Source organism: Falco naumanni, chromosome 1 (genome assembly GCF_017639655.2).
Source record: "Falco naumanni isolate bFalNau1 chromosome 1, bFalNau1.pat, whole genome shotgun sequence".
Taxonomy (NCBI): Eukaryota; Metazoa; Chordata; class Aves; order Falconiformes; family Falconidae; genus Falco; species Falco naumanni.
Window position 1 is genome coordinate 104,369,264 of NC_054054.1, and position 18,693 is coordinate 104,387,956.

The window sequence follows — 18,693 nt, forward strand, 5'->3', positions numbered from 1 at the left end:
TTTGTGCAGACGGGTGACGGCGTGAACGATGCCCCGGCCCTGAAGAAAGCAGAGATCGGCATCGCCATGGGCTCAGGCACGGCCGTCGCCAAGTCGGCCGCCGAGATGGTGCTCTCTGACGACAACTTCTCCACCATCGTGTCGGCTGTCGAGGAGGGCAGGGCCATTTACAACAACATGAAGCAGTTCATCCGCTATCTCATCTCCTCCAATGTCGGGGAGGTCGTTTGGTGAGAGCCCCCCTGCGCTGAGCACCACGCTGGGGGGAGCAGTGGTGGGGACACCTCCCCTGGGGCGGGTGACCTGCAGCGCTGTCTGTGTCCCCTACCCCTGGCAGCATGCGGAGCCCAGAATTGTAACCGTGGGTACCAAACGATGCCGTGTCCTGTTCCCCAAGGGCAGGGGGATTTTTCTTTTGTAGTTTCACAGTCGTGCCACCCCCCAGGAACTGTTCTGTTACACATTGCCTGTTTAAGCCCATGCCAGCGTGTAAGACAGGTGCAGATATTTGTGCACAGGCTGTCATCACTGGGTTGATGCACTCTGCATCAGGTCCTGGGTGGCTCTCCCTGTCCCATCCCTCCCCGTAAATCAGCGCCGTCCTCACCAAAGCCTTGGGATCCCTTGGGCATCCTTTGCCCTGGCGTTTCAGCAGGGCTGTTTGTGCCAGGAACAGGAATGCGCGTGGCAGTGGTTGGGTTTTGACTGCAAAGCAGATTTGAATAGCAACAGGAACATATCTTAGGTGCAAAATTCAGTCCTGGACTTCAGGTTCCTGACTCAGGGGCTGTGGGTTCATCTGAAGGACTTTGGGTGAATGTTCAGTTTGGGTATTTGGACCCAGGGTGCCTGTCTGCTCTCCCCTTGCACGTCACAGCCGCTTCCTCTGGCTACCTGGAGCTCGTCTAATTTAGCATCTCTTTTATTTTTCCCCCACAGCATCTTCCTGACCGCCATCCTGGGCTTGCCCGAGGCCCTCATTCCTGTGCAGCTGCTGTGGGTGAATCTGGTGACGGACGGGCTGCCGGCCACCGCACTGGGCTTCAATCCCCCTGACCTGGACATCATGGACAAGCTGCCCCGCAACCCCAAGGAGCCCCTCATCAGTGGCTGGCTCTTCTTCCGCTACCTGGCCGTCGGAGGTGAGCCCCCATGGGTGCCAGTGGGCAGGGGGCGAGGAGGGGCACGGGGTGCCATGGGGTGGGGGGGCCTTTGCTGGGTGCTGGGGGTAAGGGTGTTTCTCTCGGCTGCAGTGTACGTGGGCCTGGCCACGGTGGGCGCAGCGACCTGGTGGTTCCTGTACGACGCTGAGGGACCGCAGGTCTCCTTCCATCAGCTGGTGAGTTGGAAGGGGAACGGGTGGATGTGTTGAGCGGGTGGGTGAGGGCGTGGATGCAGGCATTGGGGTCTTTCCTCTGCCTGCCTTCTGTGGTTGTTGTGGTGTTCCCGCATTCCTGGTGGAGAAGAGGGTAACTTAAAAGCTAATTTTCTCCCTCAGGCTCATGTGTCCAGCCTTGATTCTGCTAGTGGGGAAAACGATTCAAAGAAGCTGAAAGTAGCTCCTTTACCTGATCCCACATTGAAAGGCGTTGATTTTTACATTACCGTAGGTCTGAACGAGGTGGTGGGAAAGCAGGTGCCCCGATGTCACGTGCAATGGAAGATGTATTTTTGATGGAGATGTGTGTCTGCTCAAACACCTTACTAACTGCACGTGAAAACCTCTGAGCCACTATCCAGCCATAGCCCTGAAGCCCCAACCCCAGCAGAAGCTGGGTCACCTTCATTTTATCAGTTGCTCTGAACTGTGGGATATTTAACAGCAGCCCTAATAATCAAGGTTCATCATGTGCGCCCCAACCACTTGACCTCTTCCTCCTCTTTCCCACCTTTCCTACGCTGCTGCTCTGCCGTGTATTTACCAACGCTTTCCTGTGCCGACAGCGGAACTTCATGAGGTGCACTGAGGACAACCCCATCTTTGAGGGAATCAACTGTGAGATCTTTGAGTCCCGATACCCGACCACGATGGCTCTGTCTGTGCTGGTGACGATCGAAATGTGCAATGCGCTGAACAGGTAGGGTGGCCGCAGGGCTCTTCGGAATGCTCGGTGCGTGACCAGTTCTGTGTAGGGTCTCTTTGAGCATCTGGTGGTGGGCTGAGGGCTTTGCTTGGACTCAGCAGAGCCCTTTGAAGCCTTCTCGACAGGGGACCACTGGGTTTTGCCATAAATAAACTCCTCCAAGCCAGCGTGTTGCTGTCGATAGTGGTGGAGGAAGGACTGGATCTGCACCTGCTGATGGTTTGGCCCTATTAATGACCTGTCCTGATCCATGCATGGCTGGTTGCATTGGGATGGTGTCCAGATCCAATTTTCAGCAAAGCCTGAAGCTGAACAAGCCTGGAAGGGAAGGGCTGTAGTGTACGGCCCTGCACCTTGGAGAGAAGTGGGGACCCCCAGCTTGGGTAGGCATGGGGAGCAGGAGGTAATGGGGCTAACACAGTCCCCTCACTTTTGCAGTGTCTCTGAGAACCAGTCGCTGCTGCGGATGCCACCATGGCTGAACATCTGGCTGCTGGGGGCCATCGTCATGTCCATGGCTCTGCACTTCCTCATCCTCTACGTCAAGCCCATGCCTGTGAGTGCCCTCTGTCACCTTCGGGTGCAGCCCAGGGGGCTCCGTCTGTGGGTGAGGGCATCCCTGGGGCAATCTTTGAGCCTGGAAGCTTCTGGGGTGTTTGTCCCCAGCACGTGTCCTCAGGAGCAAGTCCTGTGACTTGAACCAACGTGGGGCTTTGGGAGTCCTCCTGCCCCAGTGAGCCCTTACCTAAGTCAGAAGCTCTCCTTACAGGTGATGCAAAGAGGTGCATCTCCAGAAGGTGGGTCACCCACTTTTGGAGGCATCACCTCCTTTTGCAGTCCAAGGCTGGTGATGCCTAAGGGTGCTTAAGATGAAGAGTGTCACTGTGCCCAGGAGGTTACATTGTCCCTTGTCCCCTGCTAAGTGCCTGTGAGCACATGAACATACAGTCCCAGCTTGTGCCTCACTTTCCCCATCTGCAGGAGAGGTGAAAGACATAATTTTTGACTCACGTTGGCCAAGAGCCACCTTGGGATCATGACAGGCCTTGAAGAAATCCTGCTCTTCGGGCTGTCTGGATCCTTCCTCCTTGTACCTGGGATGGCCCCCTTTCAAGCTGTGCCATACAACAAGCTGAAACAACCGAAATAATAATAATCTCATCTACCTTCCTTACTGACACGTCCAATCCTTTGCACCTTGCAGCTCATCTTCCAGGTGACCCCCCTGAGCTGGCCGCAGTGGGTGGTTGTGATGAAGATCTCCCTGCCCGTTATCCTGCTGGACGAAGGACTCAAGTACCTTTCCCGCAACCACCTGGACGGTGAGCACGGTCTGCACCACGCTGGGTTGTGTTTGCTCCGTGGTGCTTTGCATGGGGCTCATGGTGGCTTCACGGACACCTCGCTCACCTCCTCTGCTCAGGTGGTGTCTGCACCTGCATGTTCCTCCACCTTTGCTGTGAAAAAGGGGCTTTTTTTCTCCTACCCCCTTCCTCCCCGGGTGCCATGCCTGCCAGAGCAATTGGTACTTACATCTGCTGGAAACACTCCCCTAGGAGCTGGAGCGCCAGATAAACCTGCCACGTGTGTTTATCCAGCTCCTCTTGAACCTCTGGGAACTGGATCCCTTCTCTTATCAAGCAGAACGAATCAAACACCGGTTTCTAACCAGAATCCTTCCTCTTTTTTTTGTCCCCCCATCTGTGTCCATCCTTATCTTGTGTTTTCTACCTCTACAGTAAGATCAGCTGAGAGCTGAACACCTTATAAACAGGTTTTAATGGGGTTGCCCTTGGCCAGCACCCCTCAGGATGTGGCCCACGGCACGCACAGAGGAGAAGCAGCTCCCGTGACACCGGGGCAGCGGTTCCTCTCTGCTCCTGGGCTCGGCGCTGTAAATCACGGCATGTATTTAGGCCGCCCTCCTAAAAGGTGATATCATCTTCTCTTTCATTTCTTGCAAAAGATGGTGCTGTGGGTGACATCTCGGTGCCGAGTTAAGCGGGCAGGTTTTCCCCGCAGTGGCTGCGGGGTGAGAGCTGCCGAGCGGTGCTGTGCCTGCCACGGGGCTGGCCCCTCGCCGGGAAAACAGGGTTTATTTTTTTAGGGCGTGCTTGCCCCGACAACGGTAGCAGGGAGAAGAAGGGCAGGAGAGATGCTGTCGCTGCCTGGGGAAGATGTAGTGGCTCTGGGGGACAAATGAATAAGCTGAGTGTGGGGGCTGGGTGTCCTTCCACCGCATCACGTTGCTCAAACCATTTTTTTTTTTAGGCAACTGGCACCACGGCAACCCCCTTCTTTTCCCTTCAGCAATGACCCAGGAAAATGGTGCAAAGCCGCTCTTGCTTTTCAGGGCTGAAGGCAGCCCATCCAGCCCTGGCAGGAGGGGGGGAATTGGGGTGTTGTAACAGCTCTGGTTGGTTTCTCAAGGAGTAGAACCGTGCAAAAAGCTGGAAATACAGGGTGGGAAATTATCGCAAGCAGGAAACGATCGCCAACTGGCTGCCCTCCGCATCAACGGGTCCCAGCACGCTGGGGGTGCTCACGTCAGCTTTCCTTTCTGTGGCGAGCTGATGCCTAACCACAGCGATTGCTCAGAGGATCCTCTGCTGAGAAACGGAGGCGCAGGGGCTGCTGTTTTTACAGACCAGAGAGAAGCTGTTCCCATCTTATTTTTATTTAATTGATGCATCTCTCAGCAGGCCGATGGGTGCTTTGCATCACCCAGGTCTGCCTTATCATATGATTACAAGCCTGTAGCAACAGTTTTGTGGTGTGGCACTGGGCTAGGGTGTAGGAGAGCTGGTTAATTCCTGGCTGTTGCCATCCCATGCATGCCCTTGGTCTCGACTTCACCATCTGCGATCTGGGGATGAGTCTGGTTTTCTCCCACACTTTGCATTTCTCTGTAAAAAATCAGCACTGTTGGAGGAAGGGCTTTGCTTTGGCTCTGCCAGCACAGCTGCAAGCCCAGCAGGGTTTCTGGCAGGTGTACGGTCCTTCCGAGTCCCATCATACCAGCTTGGAGTGTTTCCTCCTCCCATGCCATGCTCCCAGCGTACCAGGTCCTCTGAGCTGCCCGCATCCTCACGGTCACGATGCTGCTGATGCTCATGGGTCACTCTGTGTCTCATCCAGCAAGGGTTTCCCATGCAGCTGTTTAGTCACGACATGCTTAAATCATCACATTTGAAAGAAATCATTGAAATCCTGCATCTTCCTAATTCCTCTGGGCTTTGAAAAGCGTACAAAAAAACCTCAAAAAACCACTTGTAGATGTGGTATTGTGATTTTTTTTTTATTTTTTTTTTTTTACCAGGCATTCTCAGAACAGTAAGACACACATGGAGCGGGGAGCACCAGTTGAAAACCTGCAGGACTCCAGAGCAAGGGTTGGCTTTCTTACACGTCTCATCCCCAAATACCATACACCTGTGCGTCCTCCAAAGTCTTGCTCGTGTGTGGTGGGGACCTGCTTGGAACGTGTCTGGGTGAACGTGGCTTGGAAAACCAGCTGATAATAGAGCCCAAGGACCCCGTACCCACACAGGATCTCTTTCCCCATGCTGGCCTCTGTGTTTTGCTTCAAAATAAGGTCTAAGAAGCCTGTGAAGCAGCTGTTTACGTGGCGGTTTTGGCCAGGCGATGCTTGGGGCTGGTCTCCACTGTGGGACCTTCTCAGGGATGGCCAAGGGTGTTCAGTTGAGGGATGTAATGTACAGCTGTGAGTTCTGCCGAGTCAGGTTTTGCATGAAAAAGTTTCTCCTTTGATCAGATTTAGATAAGTCGTGTTTCCATTATGCTGGGTTTTCCTTGTCCTTGAAGTGGCAGAAAGCTGAGACTCCAGTTTTCACTGTGGTCTTGGTGCTTTACATTCCTCTGCCCATCAACCCGGTCACTTCCAGCCTCTCATCTTGCATGTTCTGCATGTATTGCTGTCTTCATCCACCTCTGGCCCCTCTGAGGCTTCTGCTGTCTCAGCTTTGGGAGGCAGTGGCAGTGTGAGCCAGCAGGCGAACGTGGACAGCTGAACTAGGTGGGCTTGGTGTGACCTGCAGGCATTCTGGTCAGGAACGTGGAGATGTTCTCCAGAGCCCTCTCAGGGGTCTGTTGCACAGATACACGCTGGCAGGCTCACGAGGGCTGACCACCCTCAAGGACCTCTTGCCCTAGTATTTTTAATATTTGCCATGCTCTGTGCAGTGAAGTGTATTGTTCTTTCTGAGCCCCGTGGCGTGCAGGAGGAAGGTTTCTAGGCATCTGTGCCAAGAACTTGCAGGAGTCTCTTTGATGAGTGGTTCTCAAAAGATATCCAAATCCAGACAGGACAGTGAGATAACCCTGGTGCTCATGTACCTTTGTGTGCCATCAGCCTGCTGCCATGGCCACCCTGCTCTCCTCCTGCCTTCCTGGGCCTCCTCGTCTTCACCACCTTGAAGCAAACCCATCGTAGGTGTCACCATGTGTTGCCACCATGGTGTTTTCACTTGATTTTAGCCTGTTAAGCAGCAGGGGGACTCAGGCTTCACCATTACCGCCCATGCAGTGGTAAAAGCAGGGGTGAGTCAAGAAGCAGGTGCTTTCTGCAACACAGCACCACAGCTGCCCCGACAGCAGCATCATCACTGAAAATCAGAAGTTTTGATGCACAAGAATTGTCTTGGCGTGCTTTGTGGTGGATAAGTGTTTGTGCAGCTATTTGTCCTTGAGCCCGGTAGGGATGGCAGCCCCTGGGCGGTTTTGCAGGGGCTGCAAGGTGGTGACTGCACCCACTGGGTACCTGTCCCCTGTGGGTCCAAGTCCTCTCCGTGGTGGGCAGCACAGCGCCCCACAGCTGATGTGCAGGTCAGATTGCACCTTTGGGTGAGCATCTCCATTGCTGAGGGAGATAGAACTGCTTCTTTGCAAAGTCAACGTCAGCTTTATGCTTTAACTTCCCCCCAGAGGGGAGAGCAGCTGGCAGAGGTGACTGTGTGGTGACATGTCACACTCCCTGCTGGGGCTCCACATCCCTCTGAGACAGCCCAAAACCTGCAGGGACCAAAATCTCCGAGTCCCATCCCCAAAAAAACCTCCGGCACATTGCAAAAAGCAGCTTCTCGCCCTCACCTCCCCCCTGTGTCTGCACCTGGGGGTGAGGGCAGCCCCCTAACCCCCCCCCCAGGAGCACAGGGCAGCTGCAGCCCCCCGCTTTCCCTGCGGAGCGGCAGGCATCCCTCTCCCTGGCGCGGCAGAGCCGGAGCGAGCGCCCGCAGCCCTGGGCTGCCCTTGTAGGGTAATTTCTGCCGGGAGCTACCTTGGCTGGGCGCTGGCGTCGGGCGAGGAATGCGTCCCCACGGGCCAAGTCGTTCACTTAGCTGTGGGATGCTCTGAAGGAGAGTGGTGCCGTTACCTTTCAGGGCCGGAATCTCTCCAGATGGGATTTTACAGCTCTGCTGCCTTGCTTTTTGTTTTTATTTCCCTCCCTTTCATTTGTGTGCATGTGCACCGTCCTTTAGAAATAGAAGAGCAGAGGGAAGCTCTCGGTGCTGCTACCCTGGCATTGCAAAGGGATGGGAGGAGGATTTTCCTTTCAGTTTTCTTCTGGGGTCCAGGGTCTCAGCTGAAGCTCAGGGTGCCCTGGTGCAATGTGGGGGGACATGCAATTTTCAGAGCTATGAGGCCTGCAGCGCGTCCCTTGGTGGAGGGAGTGATCTGGGCTGGTGGCTGGAGCCCGCATCCCTCCAGCATCACCTTTTACGGGAACTCATGAAGAGAAAAGTCAAAAGCAATAAGGAAAATCCTCCCAGAAAGCCTGGGCTGTCCTGGGGGGGAACAGATCTTGTAGGGGATGAGCTCGTGGTGCTCAGTTGTGGGTTTGCAAGAGTTGATGGGCTGTGACACCCCTAAGAAGGCTGGTGTGAGGCAGGATGCAGATGGATCACCATGGCCCCAGCACTCCTGCAGACAGGTCCCTGAATCCCCCCTGCTCCTGTCACCCCAGCGGGGAGCTGGACACAGGTGCATGGGGACCTGTGTCCTGTTAAAGCGGGCGCTGGACCCTCGGCTGCCTGTGGTCAGTGTGACTTGCTCTGTGCTGGGGGGGTTACTCTGAGGCTTGAGAGTAACATTTTGAAGAGCATCTTTAACTGTGGGTAGAGGCTTACTGTCGGTGCTGCGGCTGCGTCCCCTCATCGTCCCTGCCCACTGCCTGGCATGGTGGCCACGGGGTGAAGCACTGCTGCGGCTGTCAAATAACCACCGGTGTCACCCAGCAGGGACTGTTCAGCTTTCAGAGCTACTGAAGAGACGTTCCCGCAATGTGGAGGAGGTGAATTTTGGTTAATGCACTGAAATTTAGTACAGAGTGGCCACCAGCATCCCTGCTTTGCCCTGAAGCCTGCGGTGCGGAGGTCATCCAGAGGGATGCTGCCATTGCCAGCAATCAGTCTTATCTCAGGACGGGAGGGCTGGGCTTGCCAGCCAGTGCTGGAAAGAAATGTTGGCAGGAGTTGCGAAGAAGATTGTTTTTATTTCCTCCCCCTCTCTGTCCTCTGTTATTTATTAATTCTCCTGGAAGCTTGTTGGCACCAGGGTTGGCAGCGGGTGCGGAGCCTCGCTGGTAACCCCAGGCAGGACCCCTATTTATCAAGAGCACAGTAACAGCAGTCCCCTGCGAGATGTGTTGGGTGACATGTGGTACAGTGCTGAAAGATGGAGAAATATGGTTGAAAGATTCACGATAAGTGATTTTTCTAACTCTTCTCAGAAACTGCGGCCTTGTGGTTTGGTTTTTGTTGTTGTTGTTGCTTTTTTTTTTTTTTTTTAAGAAAATAAACTGTTCTGGGCAGACTGAGCTGCCAGCAAGGTCTGTCCCAGCCCTGGGCTGAAGAGTAGCGGCTGCCTGGGCGGCCGGGGACGCTGCTTTTGACGGCTTGAAAACTGGGAATCGAGTTGGTGTGAGTCAAGCTCTGGCAGGGATTTCAAGGCTGTTCACACCAAGTTCAAGCTGAACACCGCAGCTTTCCTTCAGGCCGTGTGTTGCCTGTTACCTCCACATCCAATTCCATCCGTTTTAGTAGGGTGGGAGGAGGGCGGCTCTGGGGCTGGGAGAGCAACTGCGATTGGTGCTTGCTGGTTGTTTTGGGGGTATATATAGATGTAAATTATAGAGAGTGTGTGTGTGTGTAAGTGGTGTCAGCCTAGGGAGCTGTAGCCATCTGTTGGTGGCAGCAGGGACAGGGCTTTGGGACGGGTGGTGGGATGCGGTGAGCTTCCTCCTCTGCACCACTGCCTTTCCCTGCGTGCTGCCTGGTTAGCAGCAATAACAAGGGATCCCTTCCTGCTGTTCCTGCCTGCATGGCTCCAACTCACCCCTTTTCCTACCTCCTGCAGGCTGAGCACGCCGTGCCCTTCCTCCCCCGGGGACCGTCCTCCTCCTCCTCATGCAGCCTGAGCTGCCGTGGCTGCAGTCAAGCCAGCTCCGTGCAGATGGGATCCCAGGTTCCTTCTGGGATCAGCCTCTCTTTATACCAAAACCAGGGAGCTGGTTTGCTTTTGAATGCTCACCAATATTTTTAATTCTCTCTCTTTTTTTTTTTTTTTTTTTTTTTTTCCTTCATTTCCAGGAGAAGAGGACAAGAAATGAATGACACAAAGGAAACGCTCTTAACTAAAGGATCCCCAACTTGTAACTCGGACTGAAGTCTTGCATGCGTGGCCATCGCTAGAAGCCAGCAGGACATGCATGTGTCCGACTCTCAGACAAATGCGGGTGAATCGTCGAAAAGAAAAATACCGATTTTGTTTTGTTTTGTAGCTTTCTTTTTCCTGTACATAAGAGTGCCATTACTGGACAGCTGGCGTAGGGTTTGGGGACAGAGCTGTGTGGACCTGGGTCATCGTAACGTGGTTCCTTGGGGATTTGTTCCTGCAAAATTTGAGACCCTCTTTCCAATTTTCACTCTGACTGGGTGAGCTCAGGCACGGCGCCCTTTGCGGGAGATCAAGGGTGGGGGGGGGGAAGTCGGGATTTTAGGCAATCGCTGAGCGCGGGCAGGAGGCTGCGTCCCCCGGCGGGGCGGGATGCGCGAGGGCAGCTCACAGGGCTGGGAAGGACTTGGCGGTGGGTGAGGGCCGGGCAGGGAGGCGAGGGAGCCGTGGGTTGGGGTTGCTGACCCTCGATGTCCGCAGTGTCGGTGGTGCATCGCCACGGCTGCTGCGCTCTGCGCTGGTGGCCGCAGGTGGTGTGGGTCTCACCGGTGGGTGCTCGTATGTCGAGGTTGGGTGCGTGTGGTAGAAGGTGAAGCTCTCCCAGTTGATCACACTGCCCTGTTTGATCCCCGTGCTGTGGAAAGCCCCACACCTTCTCAGGCTCATCCGACGCCAAAGCATGGCGTAGTCCTGCCTGTTCGCTGGCGCCTTGTTAGATCCCATCCGCTGTGGTGAAGCCAGAGCCCTCTTCCTCATGGGGGTTCCTCCCTCCTGGTCACTCTTTCCTCAGTTGATTTTTAACTATTATCTAGCAGGAGTAGAGCTTAGCCCTTAGGAGCTTGTCTCTGAGGTCATGTCCTCTGCTTTGGAGAACATTGCTGTCCTTGAACATCCTCGACGCCGGTGATCTGCCTCTGGGGCAGGAATGAATGTCTGTTTGTACATAACGTAGTCCTCCGTGAGAGGTGTTGGTCGTGACATCCCTTTTTACAAGGCACCAACTTTATTTTGAATAGTCTTGGTGGGGTTTTCTGCAGCAGGGGTGACCCAGGCTGCAGTGAGAGTTTATGGATCTGGAGTGGATTTTGGGATCCAATAAATGGATCGTTGTCCATTGAACTGCGCCAGCTGAGAGAAGCTGATCGCAGGTGATTTCTTCCCCAGCTCTCCAAATCCTGCCTTCTGTTTTCCTCGCGTTTCCCTATGACCCGTTCTGACGATATTTCGTTAGCCAGGCCCTACATCTTTCTTTTAAATTCCAGCAGCAGCACTAGAGCCAGGGTTTTGGATAGCGTTTTGCTCCTTTGCTGTTGGGTTTTTTTTCCTCTACTTTTTGCCCTGTGAAAGCTTCCAGTGCTTTTCTGTTTCTCTCTCACCTGGGCAAGAGCTACTCTTCCCCTGCATAGCAGGTGCCAAATACCATCCCTCCTTTCTTTTCTCCATCACCAGCATTGAAGATGAGCAGAGCCCCCAGACCAATGGGAATGTACAGAATTGTTATACTACTGAGCTGATTTAATTGTACATAAACCTTGCATGAAATGTCGTTACTGTATTTAATATATAATGTATTCAAGGAATTTTAATATGGAGCTCTTAGGAAAAAAAAAGATCTTTATAGATACTCCGTGGTTAGAATATTGTTGCTGATTTTTTTAATATTATTATACTTTGTCTTGAAGTAGTTTTTATTTTTCAGTTGTGTTATGTCTAATGGATTTAATTGGCAACCACTTCTTCTTTAAAGATTTTTCACCATGGATGAGACTCACCCTGGTGTAGAGGACCAGGGCATGACCCAGGTACTGCTTAAAGCCTCCAAGTAAGGCTTCAGTAAAACGAATGCTGTAGGTGTGTGATTTGCCCTTCCCCAAAAGGCTGGATTTCACCTTATTTTAGTACAGATCATCTCCATCTCTCTGTGCAAGGAAAGAACCAGCAGGGATTTAATCCAGTACCGGCTTGGTGACTTCAGAGGACATTGCTTCTGTGTGTCCCTGAGGCTGAAAACCAGTTTGGGAAAGGCTGGACTGGATTCAGAGCATCCCAGCCCCATTCGTAGGGTGCAGCAGAGCTTTTAGCTGCCTGATGGCATCTCCTTGGACATGGTGGCTTTGGTCTGTTGTGCTTGTGGGGACCTGCTTGGTCCATCCACTCCATTTTGCACCACCTGAGTTACCCTGGTTTCCCTGGGCTTAGTGTCTGGTGTAGGATTATTAATTTTACGCAGACATGCCTGTGTATGGATGAGTTTCTTGTGTAGAGGTCCCACTAATGAGTACTGAATGATGGATGGGAGTATCTGATGTAAGGAGACCCAAAAGGAAGAGCGAGCTTTGCTTCAGAGCAAAGATGAAATCACAAAATTTTAACTCTCTCTGAAATTCCTGCTGGTCATTTTTGTTTAGTCTCACCTGACAGCAGAGGGGTGGGGGTGGTTGTACCGGGCATCCTTCTGAACCCGCTGACAGAACGGCTATTTGAAGAGATAACGCTGAGTTTGTTAACTTAAGACTTGCTAGAGATGCCGAGCTGCTGCTGTTCGGTCGCCGATGGAGCTGCCACGCTGCTGCAAGCCCAGGCAGCCTCAGTCTGTGCAGTCACTGCGTTGCAACTGTGCGTTACCAAACCCCAAGCCATCACGGGCAAGAAACCAGAGCTGTGTCCCAGCCAAAGGCTTGTTCTTCCCAGCAGCAGCAAATTGCATTTGCCTTGATAACGTAAACTTCTAGATCTACCTAGAAAACCGTGCAGGCACTAAGGCTACCTGGAGCCGGCATCCCCCTTGCTGGGACCATTTTGATGCATCCCCGTTTGCCCTTCGGAACGGTTAACCACATCTCTCTCTTTCCCTCCGTCCTTTAATTACTTGGAATACAGGTTTTCACTCCGTGCTTTTTGATTACAGAGGCTTGTAGTTCGAATATTTTAATGAAATAGAAGAATATCTGTAGATCTAATTATTTTTTTCCCTTATGCTTCAGTGAAGGGTGGGGATAAATGATGGTGTAGTTATTTATTGCATATATGCCACCAGCAGCGTGCTGGGCACTTTTAGAGGCTGGAGCATGTTCTTGTGCAAACTTGGAGATCCCAGAGCCAAGACCATTGCTTTGGGATTGAGTTTTGTGTCTTACCGAGACACCCAACTCTTTGCAATACAAGGGAGATAGACACTGGGTGGCTCTTTTGCCCAAAAGTTTGTTAAAAAAAACCAGCCTAGGGCCAAAGCCTCTGGGATTGTTGCTTTTTTTGATAACAGAGGTTAGGAATTATTCCCTTTTTAGTTTAATTTCGATTGTGCTGCCTGGCATATTCAAAGGTTTAAAATGAAACGGAAGCAGCGATGCGAGATGGGCGATGGAGGATGCACCAGGACGGCAGTGTGGGGTTGTTCCACGAGCACTTTATACTCCTTTCTCAGGGGCCAGGCACCGTGCTGGATTGCAGCCCAGGCAGGAGGTGAGGGTCCCGCGTCCCTGGAGCAAGAACCCAGGGGATCACCTTTGGGCAACAGCTGTGGAAAGGCTTTTGGGCTGTTTTGGGCTGTTGTGTCATTGTGGCCACTTGCTGGATGAGTTCTTCCCCCTGCAGCGTGTGGTCCCGTCAGGAGGCACGTTGGGAAAGGAAAAAGAGAGATGCTCTGCAGAGCGAAGTAGCACTGCCTCCTGTGTTTTCCTTCTGTCACGTGGCCACTGCACAGCTCAGGGTCGGGGTGAGGGTTTGGACTTCTGTGTTTGAGACTTTGGCACTGTGAAGATGTCATACGTGTGCTTCTGATGTTCTGCTCAGCCAAGGCTGGATGGTACCACCAGGTGCTGGAGGAGTCCGGAGTAGGAGGGACAGGCTTTATGGGAGAGGCTGTGGGACTTCATTCCTGTAAGAGCATTAAATCTGGGATTGAACTGGACTCTCTGCGCACGGTGTGAATGCCAGATGTAGCCAGAGGAGCAATAGAAAAACTCAACAGCAATTTCTGGTCCCTCTTGTACGTCAGGTTGAGAGTGCTGCTTCCCAGTTGGGGTTCTGCTCCACCAAAACTCATCAAATAGTTGCTGTGCAGGGGCTCACGCTAATGCTGTCCCTGTTGGTGGGAGATGTTCAGGAGGTCCAGTGACCTTGGTGCCATATTGCTCCTGAAACTTAAGCACGCAGGAGTCCCCAGTACCAACTCTTAAGACTTATTGTGATTTTTGGTCCATGCCTGGCATGGCCATCACCTTGCATAAATGATGCCAGAGATTCAGTCGCCCCTGTTCAGTCCCACTTGGGCTGTTTTTTCCCCACTTCTGCTGTAGCAATTTCTGGCAGGGCTTGTCCCCCGTGGGCAGGCAGCCCACGGGTCCGACTTTGGGGACAAAGGAGAAGGGCTTCACCCTGTGCAGAGCTTGCAGGACACAGTTTGGGTTAGGGGTTGCAGGGCTGCAGCGGGGAAGGGGACACACGGGGTAAATTGTGCTCCCTGGACCTGTCCTCTTGGTGCCATTCAGCTTTCGGTATAAATGGGGCATTAAATGAGCCTAAATCTGTGTGCGTCGGGAGTGATGGGGACGTGGGTACCTGGTGTCTGAGCTGGGTGGATGCGGATGCTCAGGACCAAGAGGAGGGCACCTGCTGAGCTGCCAGTGGTGTCTGTGGGCGCTTTGATCTGGCCATACGCTGATTATTTTTTATATATATATGAGAAGCCTGAACAGCCAAATCTAGAAATCTCTTGAGTTTGTGCATCGTAGCAAAAGGTAAATCATATCAGGGCGGGGGGGGGGGGGGGAGGGGGGGGAGGGTGTTACTTGAGGGGTAGAATTGAAAGAAACAAGGTTTCCTATTTTATTATATGAGAGATATTTTTCCACTAAATGACCGCTTCCTAAATCACATCCTTTGACTGTAAATAGCCAGGTGTGCCGTGAAGATGTGAGAAGGCTCCTCGTGGTCACATCCATATGACCCACTCTGTTCACACAATATTGGGCTGATTTGTTTTATACTTATGAAATTACAGAAATAAAAGTAATTTTACTGGATGACACTGGGATTTTCTGTTGGTTTATTCATTTTTTCTTCATTTCTTTTTCCTTTCTTACCCTGTTTGCGGCCGATTTGGGGAACATTTGGGAGCCCCTGGAGCTGGATGGGAGTGCCTAAAGGAATTCTTCAGCCGTAAAAGGAGCTGTGCTCACCAGATCAGGATTTCTTGTGGGTTTTCAGAGCAGCCAAACTAGAAATGGAGCTGAGCTTGTCTCTGGCATGGGACGACAAAGGCAAAATGAAAGGAGTGGCATGATACGACTGTTGGGGAATTATTTTTTTTTAAAGTATCAGCTAATTCGCTCTCAGGGCACAAGAATACAAATAACAGTGCTAATTTTGACTGCATCCAGAATAGTCCTCACCTTATCTCTCTCAGCTGAGAGGAGGTTTAAATAAGCCTGGTAATGACCTTCACAAGACATAATTGTTAAATAAATAATAATTAAATAACTTGGCCTCCTCTGGAGGGTGGCGCAGGGCCTTGGGGCCATGAGTTTCCATCTCCGCATCGCCCAGAGCTCTGCCCATGGTCATGTTTTGAGCGGAAAATCCTAATGCAACTGCAGGTCATGTTTTGGAGCAAAGCTGGGTTCATGGCAACATCCACCCATGGTGCGTTTTCGCTGGGATTTGGCCCCACGTGCCCCTTCTCAATGCTATGAGCAGGAGAAGGATGTAACAGGGTAACCTCAAAACTTAGTAACCCAAAGGGGGTTACAAAGAGGGACATGGGACACCCAAGCAAACAAAGAATTTTGGAAAAGGCCATTGATTGGCCTCCTCTTTCCACATGCAGACTTGGTCTCCAGTGTCAGTCCATGAGGGCCACTGTGGCCATGGCTGGAGGTAGCCCCCAAGCCTGTCCCCCATACCAGCCACTCCTGAGGGTGCAGCACTGTCTTGGCACATAGCGGTGAAGGCAACCCGCACCTCAACCAGTTCCCCACCTGGTGGTGTACTGGTCCCTGGACCACTGGGGACCATCACCGCTGGGGCTATGCGTGTCTTTCAGAGGCATGATTCAGAAAACAGGTGTTACCCGCCTTCACCTCCCCCCCCAAAACCCCCGCCGAGGGTCCCTGTACCCCATGGCAAGTGTTCAGCTGTCCCATGGGATGTTCTGGCCACGTTCCCAGTGGCTGCAACGGGCATAGGGCTGCTGACACCCTTCGGGACCCCCAGCATCTTGGGTTTACGTGTTTGTTTTGGCGTTGGCTAAACCACCGCCAAGGTATTTTCAGGGAGACGTGTTGCCACAGCAACCGGGGATGGAAATGCTGCTTCTGTGGGGTGAGTACCACCGAAAACATCTGTCTGCACCGGGGCATCGCAACGCGGGACGGGCACGGAGTGGAGCCAGCCCTGCTGGGAAGGAGCGAAGAGAGGTCAAGGACAAGTTAAAATTGGAAAGAAAACTGAACATGCTGTTTCATAGGACCTTGCTTGCTCTCATCTGCCAATTTTTTTCCACCCCTCCTTCCCATCGCCAGCAGGGCAGCGTGAGTATCTCTTCCAGCTAGTGGGAGCAAGGGGGTCCGTGACAGCCAAAATTTCTGGGAAGAGCCACCAACTTTCAGGGGTTCTTGGCAACTCTGACCATAGCAGATCTCCTTTACACCCGCCGTCATATTTTAAATCTCCTTGCCACCATGTTATTCCTCCCCATCCCCAGATTTGCAGCGTGCTGCACATTTTTGTGCTGAAATTCAGAGCTCTGTGCTGGAAGCTGCCAAGCATGAGTCTGGATTGTGTAATGAGCTACTTCTATTATTTTTATAATTCTCTGCCCCCCCGCCCCCCCCCCCCCCCCCCGCCCCCCCTCGAGAAGTTTTTAGGAAAGCAATGTCTGAGCGCTTGGAGAGACCTGGTAGCTTTTACACCTACCACAGCTTTGCTTTCCTGGGTGCAGGTGGGCTCGACCCCGCTGCAGAGGCTTTCAGACCACCCTCTTGGTGCCCCAGCAGCTCCTCCAGCCTCTGGGTCATTGTCCCAGCTTGAAGCAAAGATGCGCTCACATTTCCAAATGTCTCCCCTTAAAACACCATTTTTTGCATTTTTTCTCTCAACAGCCCCAAGCAGAGGTCAAGTTCATTTAATGGGTAGAGGGAAGGAGTTGCTTTTGCGGCCATGGATGGAGTCCTGTGCTAACCCTGTGCAGCGCTGCCAGGGATGCCCTTGGTGTCTGACCCAGCTGCAGCTGAAGGAGATGCTCACTAAGGCCAAGCCTGGTGCTGGGGACCAGGCAGTGCTGGCTGACCCAGGATTGCATTTGGGAAAGCTGGTCCTGGGGCTTTGCAAGCCTGGACACACAGAGGCATTAGGACCTCATTTGCTGTCTCTGCTTCGGTTTTCTTCTCCCGTGGGCAGCGCAGCTAGATGGGTTCATTTTCCTTATCTCTACCTGGTATTGTCCTGCTCCACCCTGCCTGGTCCCATGTTTGCATGCTGCTGAGGTCAAGCCCAGCTCAGTGCTTTCTGTGCCTGGGCAAACCCAGCCTCGATGCCCAGCACCTGCTGCAGCCCTGCTCAAGCTGCCACCGCTCCCCCAGCCACAGTCTTTGCACCTCGTCCCCCCAGGGTCTCATGCTTGCTCTGCTTGAAAGCAGCATGCAAAAATCAGAGGAGACAACTGAGAGCGTATCAACAGCATCATACAACTTTGGGTCTGCAGGAACACAAGATAAAAACATCCCCAGGGTCACAGCTGCTGTGCAAGTGTCTGTGCAGCAGGTCATGGGCACTTCTCTGGGCTGCACCTTAAACAATACACTTCTAAACCCCTCTTTCCACTAATTCTTTTTTTTATTATTATTTTTATTTTTAGGCATTACAGTAATGTATTTATGATTGCAGCAGAGTATTGCAAACAGAAAGCAAGCCCTGACGTCACACTGGGACAGCCCAGCACCTGAGCCGCAGCAGAAGCCATCACAGCCCTGTGAACTCAGCATCTCCCAGCAGGCAACCGCCCTGTCTGGGCAGGTAATTTAACAATTTAACAACCCAGGTAGAGCACTTCCCCACGATAGCCACCTGGCAGAGATGGGGAGGTATGCTAGCAGCTCACGTGGTTTATCACTGGGAGAAGCAGCACTGCAACTGGGGGGGAGCAGGATGCAGGTCCGGCAGGCAGCCAGGCACACTGGCCAGCTGGCACTGCTCGCACGCCCTCGTCGCTGTTGTGGGGCCAGGTAGATTAGCCCAAAGCTATTAAATTCCCTGTCATAAAGTCATTTAAAGAGTGGCAAACCCAGGGCTGGTGTAGGCACGGGAGAGGAGTGAGCGATGGTGGTGTGCAAGCCCACGAGGGTTTGGGCTCTGATTTTTTTTCAAACATTTGGGTGACATGGCTAGGGTGGTGCCCATGCTGGGTGCTGACAGCAGCCCAGGAGAAGACCCAGGCCCCTTGGGTGCTCCCATGCTGGGGTCCCCTGCTCCCCACATCACCCCGGATGCGTCCATGAGGTCCGGCCCCACTCGCCAACTGCAACGTGGCTCCAAGAGATACTAAAATGGGAGATGCATATTATCTCCCCATGGAAAGTATTTTAGCTAAATCCATGCTATAACCATTTTATTGACTCCAAGTACCAGAGAGAAGGTTGGAAGTGACTCTTTTACAAGTCATTTTGCTGTTAAATTTAGCTGTCCTATTTTCATTATCCCCATGGCTTTGGCAAGGGTGAGTAGCCTTCCCTAAAAGGCCTCGTTTCATACAGTAAGTTATTTGCTTCTCTCCTGACAGATATCTAAGCTTATAAGGTTTTTCTGCTCTGCTCAATAGCAGTATCAGCCTTCAATCTTATATGATTAGCATCAGCATTTCATATTTGCTTTTGGCTCCCTGTCTGACAGCTTTCCATGTTGCTGAGGACTGGGGCGTTGG

At 52.6% G+C, this 18,693-nt stretch overlaps 1 protein-coding gene across 2 annotated transcripts in view; it reads left to right on the top strand.

Moving 5' to 3' along the window:
* The window catches only part of ATP2A3 (ATPase sarcoplasmic/endoplasmic reticulum Ca2+ transporting 3), a 54,006-nt gene extending 44,141 nt beyond the window's left edge, over nucleotides 1-9,865 (top strand). Inside the window, exons 15-22 of one of the 2 annotated variants that reach the window (XM_040613826.1) lie at nucleotides 10-230; nucleotides 940-1,142; nucleotides 1,254-1,339; nucleotides 1,945-2,078; nucleotides 2,523-2,640; nucleotides 3,289-3,406; nucleotides 5,404-5,476; nucleotides 9,692-9,865. In XM_040613826.1, the coding sequence (XP_040469760.1) occupies nucleotides 10-230; nucleotides 940-1,142; nucleotides 1,254-1,339; nucleotides 1,945-2,078; nucleotides 2,523-2,640; nucleotides 3,289-3,406; nucleotides 5,404-5,476; nucleotides 9,692-9,767 (1,029 nt within the window). In that variant the 3' untranslated portion in view covers nucleotides 9,768-9,865. The remainder of the gene's footprint in view (nucleotides 1-9; nucleotides 231-939; nucleotides 1,143-1,253; nucleotides 1,340-1,944; nucleotides 2,079-2,522; nucleotides 2,641-3,288; nucleotides 3,407-5,403; nucleotides 5,477-9,691) is intronic. The other variant, XM_040613835.1, reaches the window with a different exon arrangement.
* The last annotated feature ends 8,828 nt before the right edge of the window (nucleotides 9,866-18,693 follow it).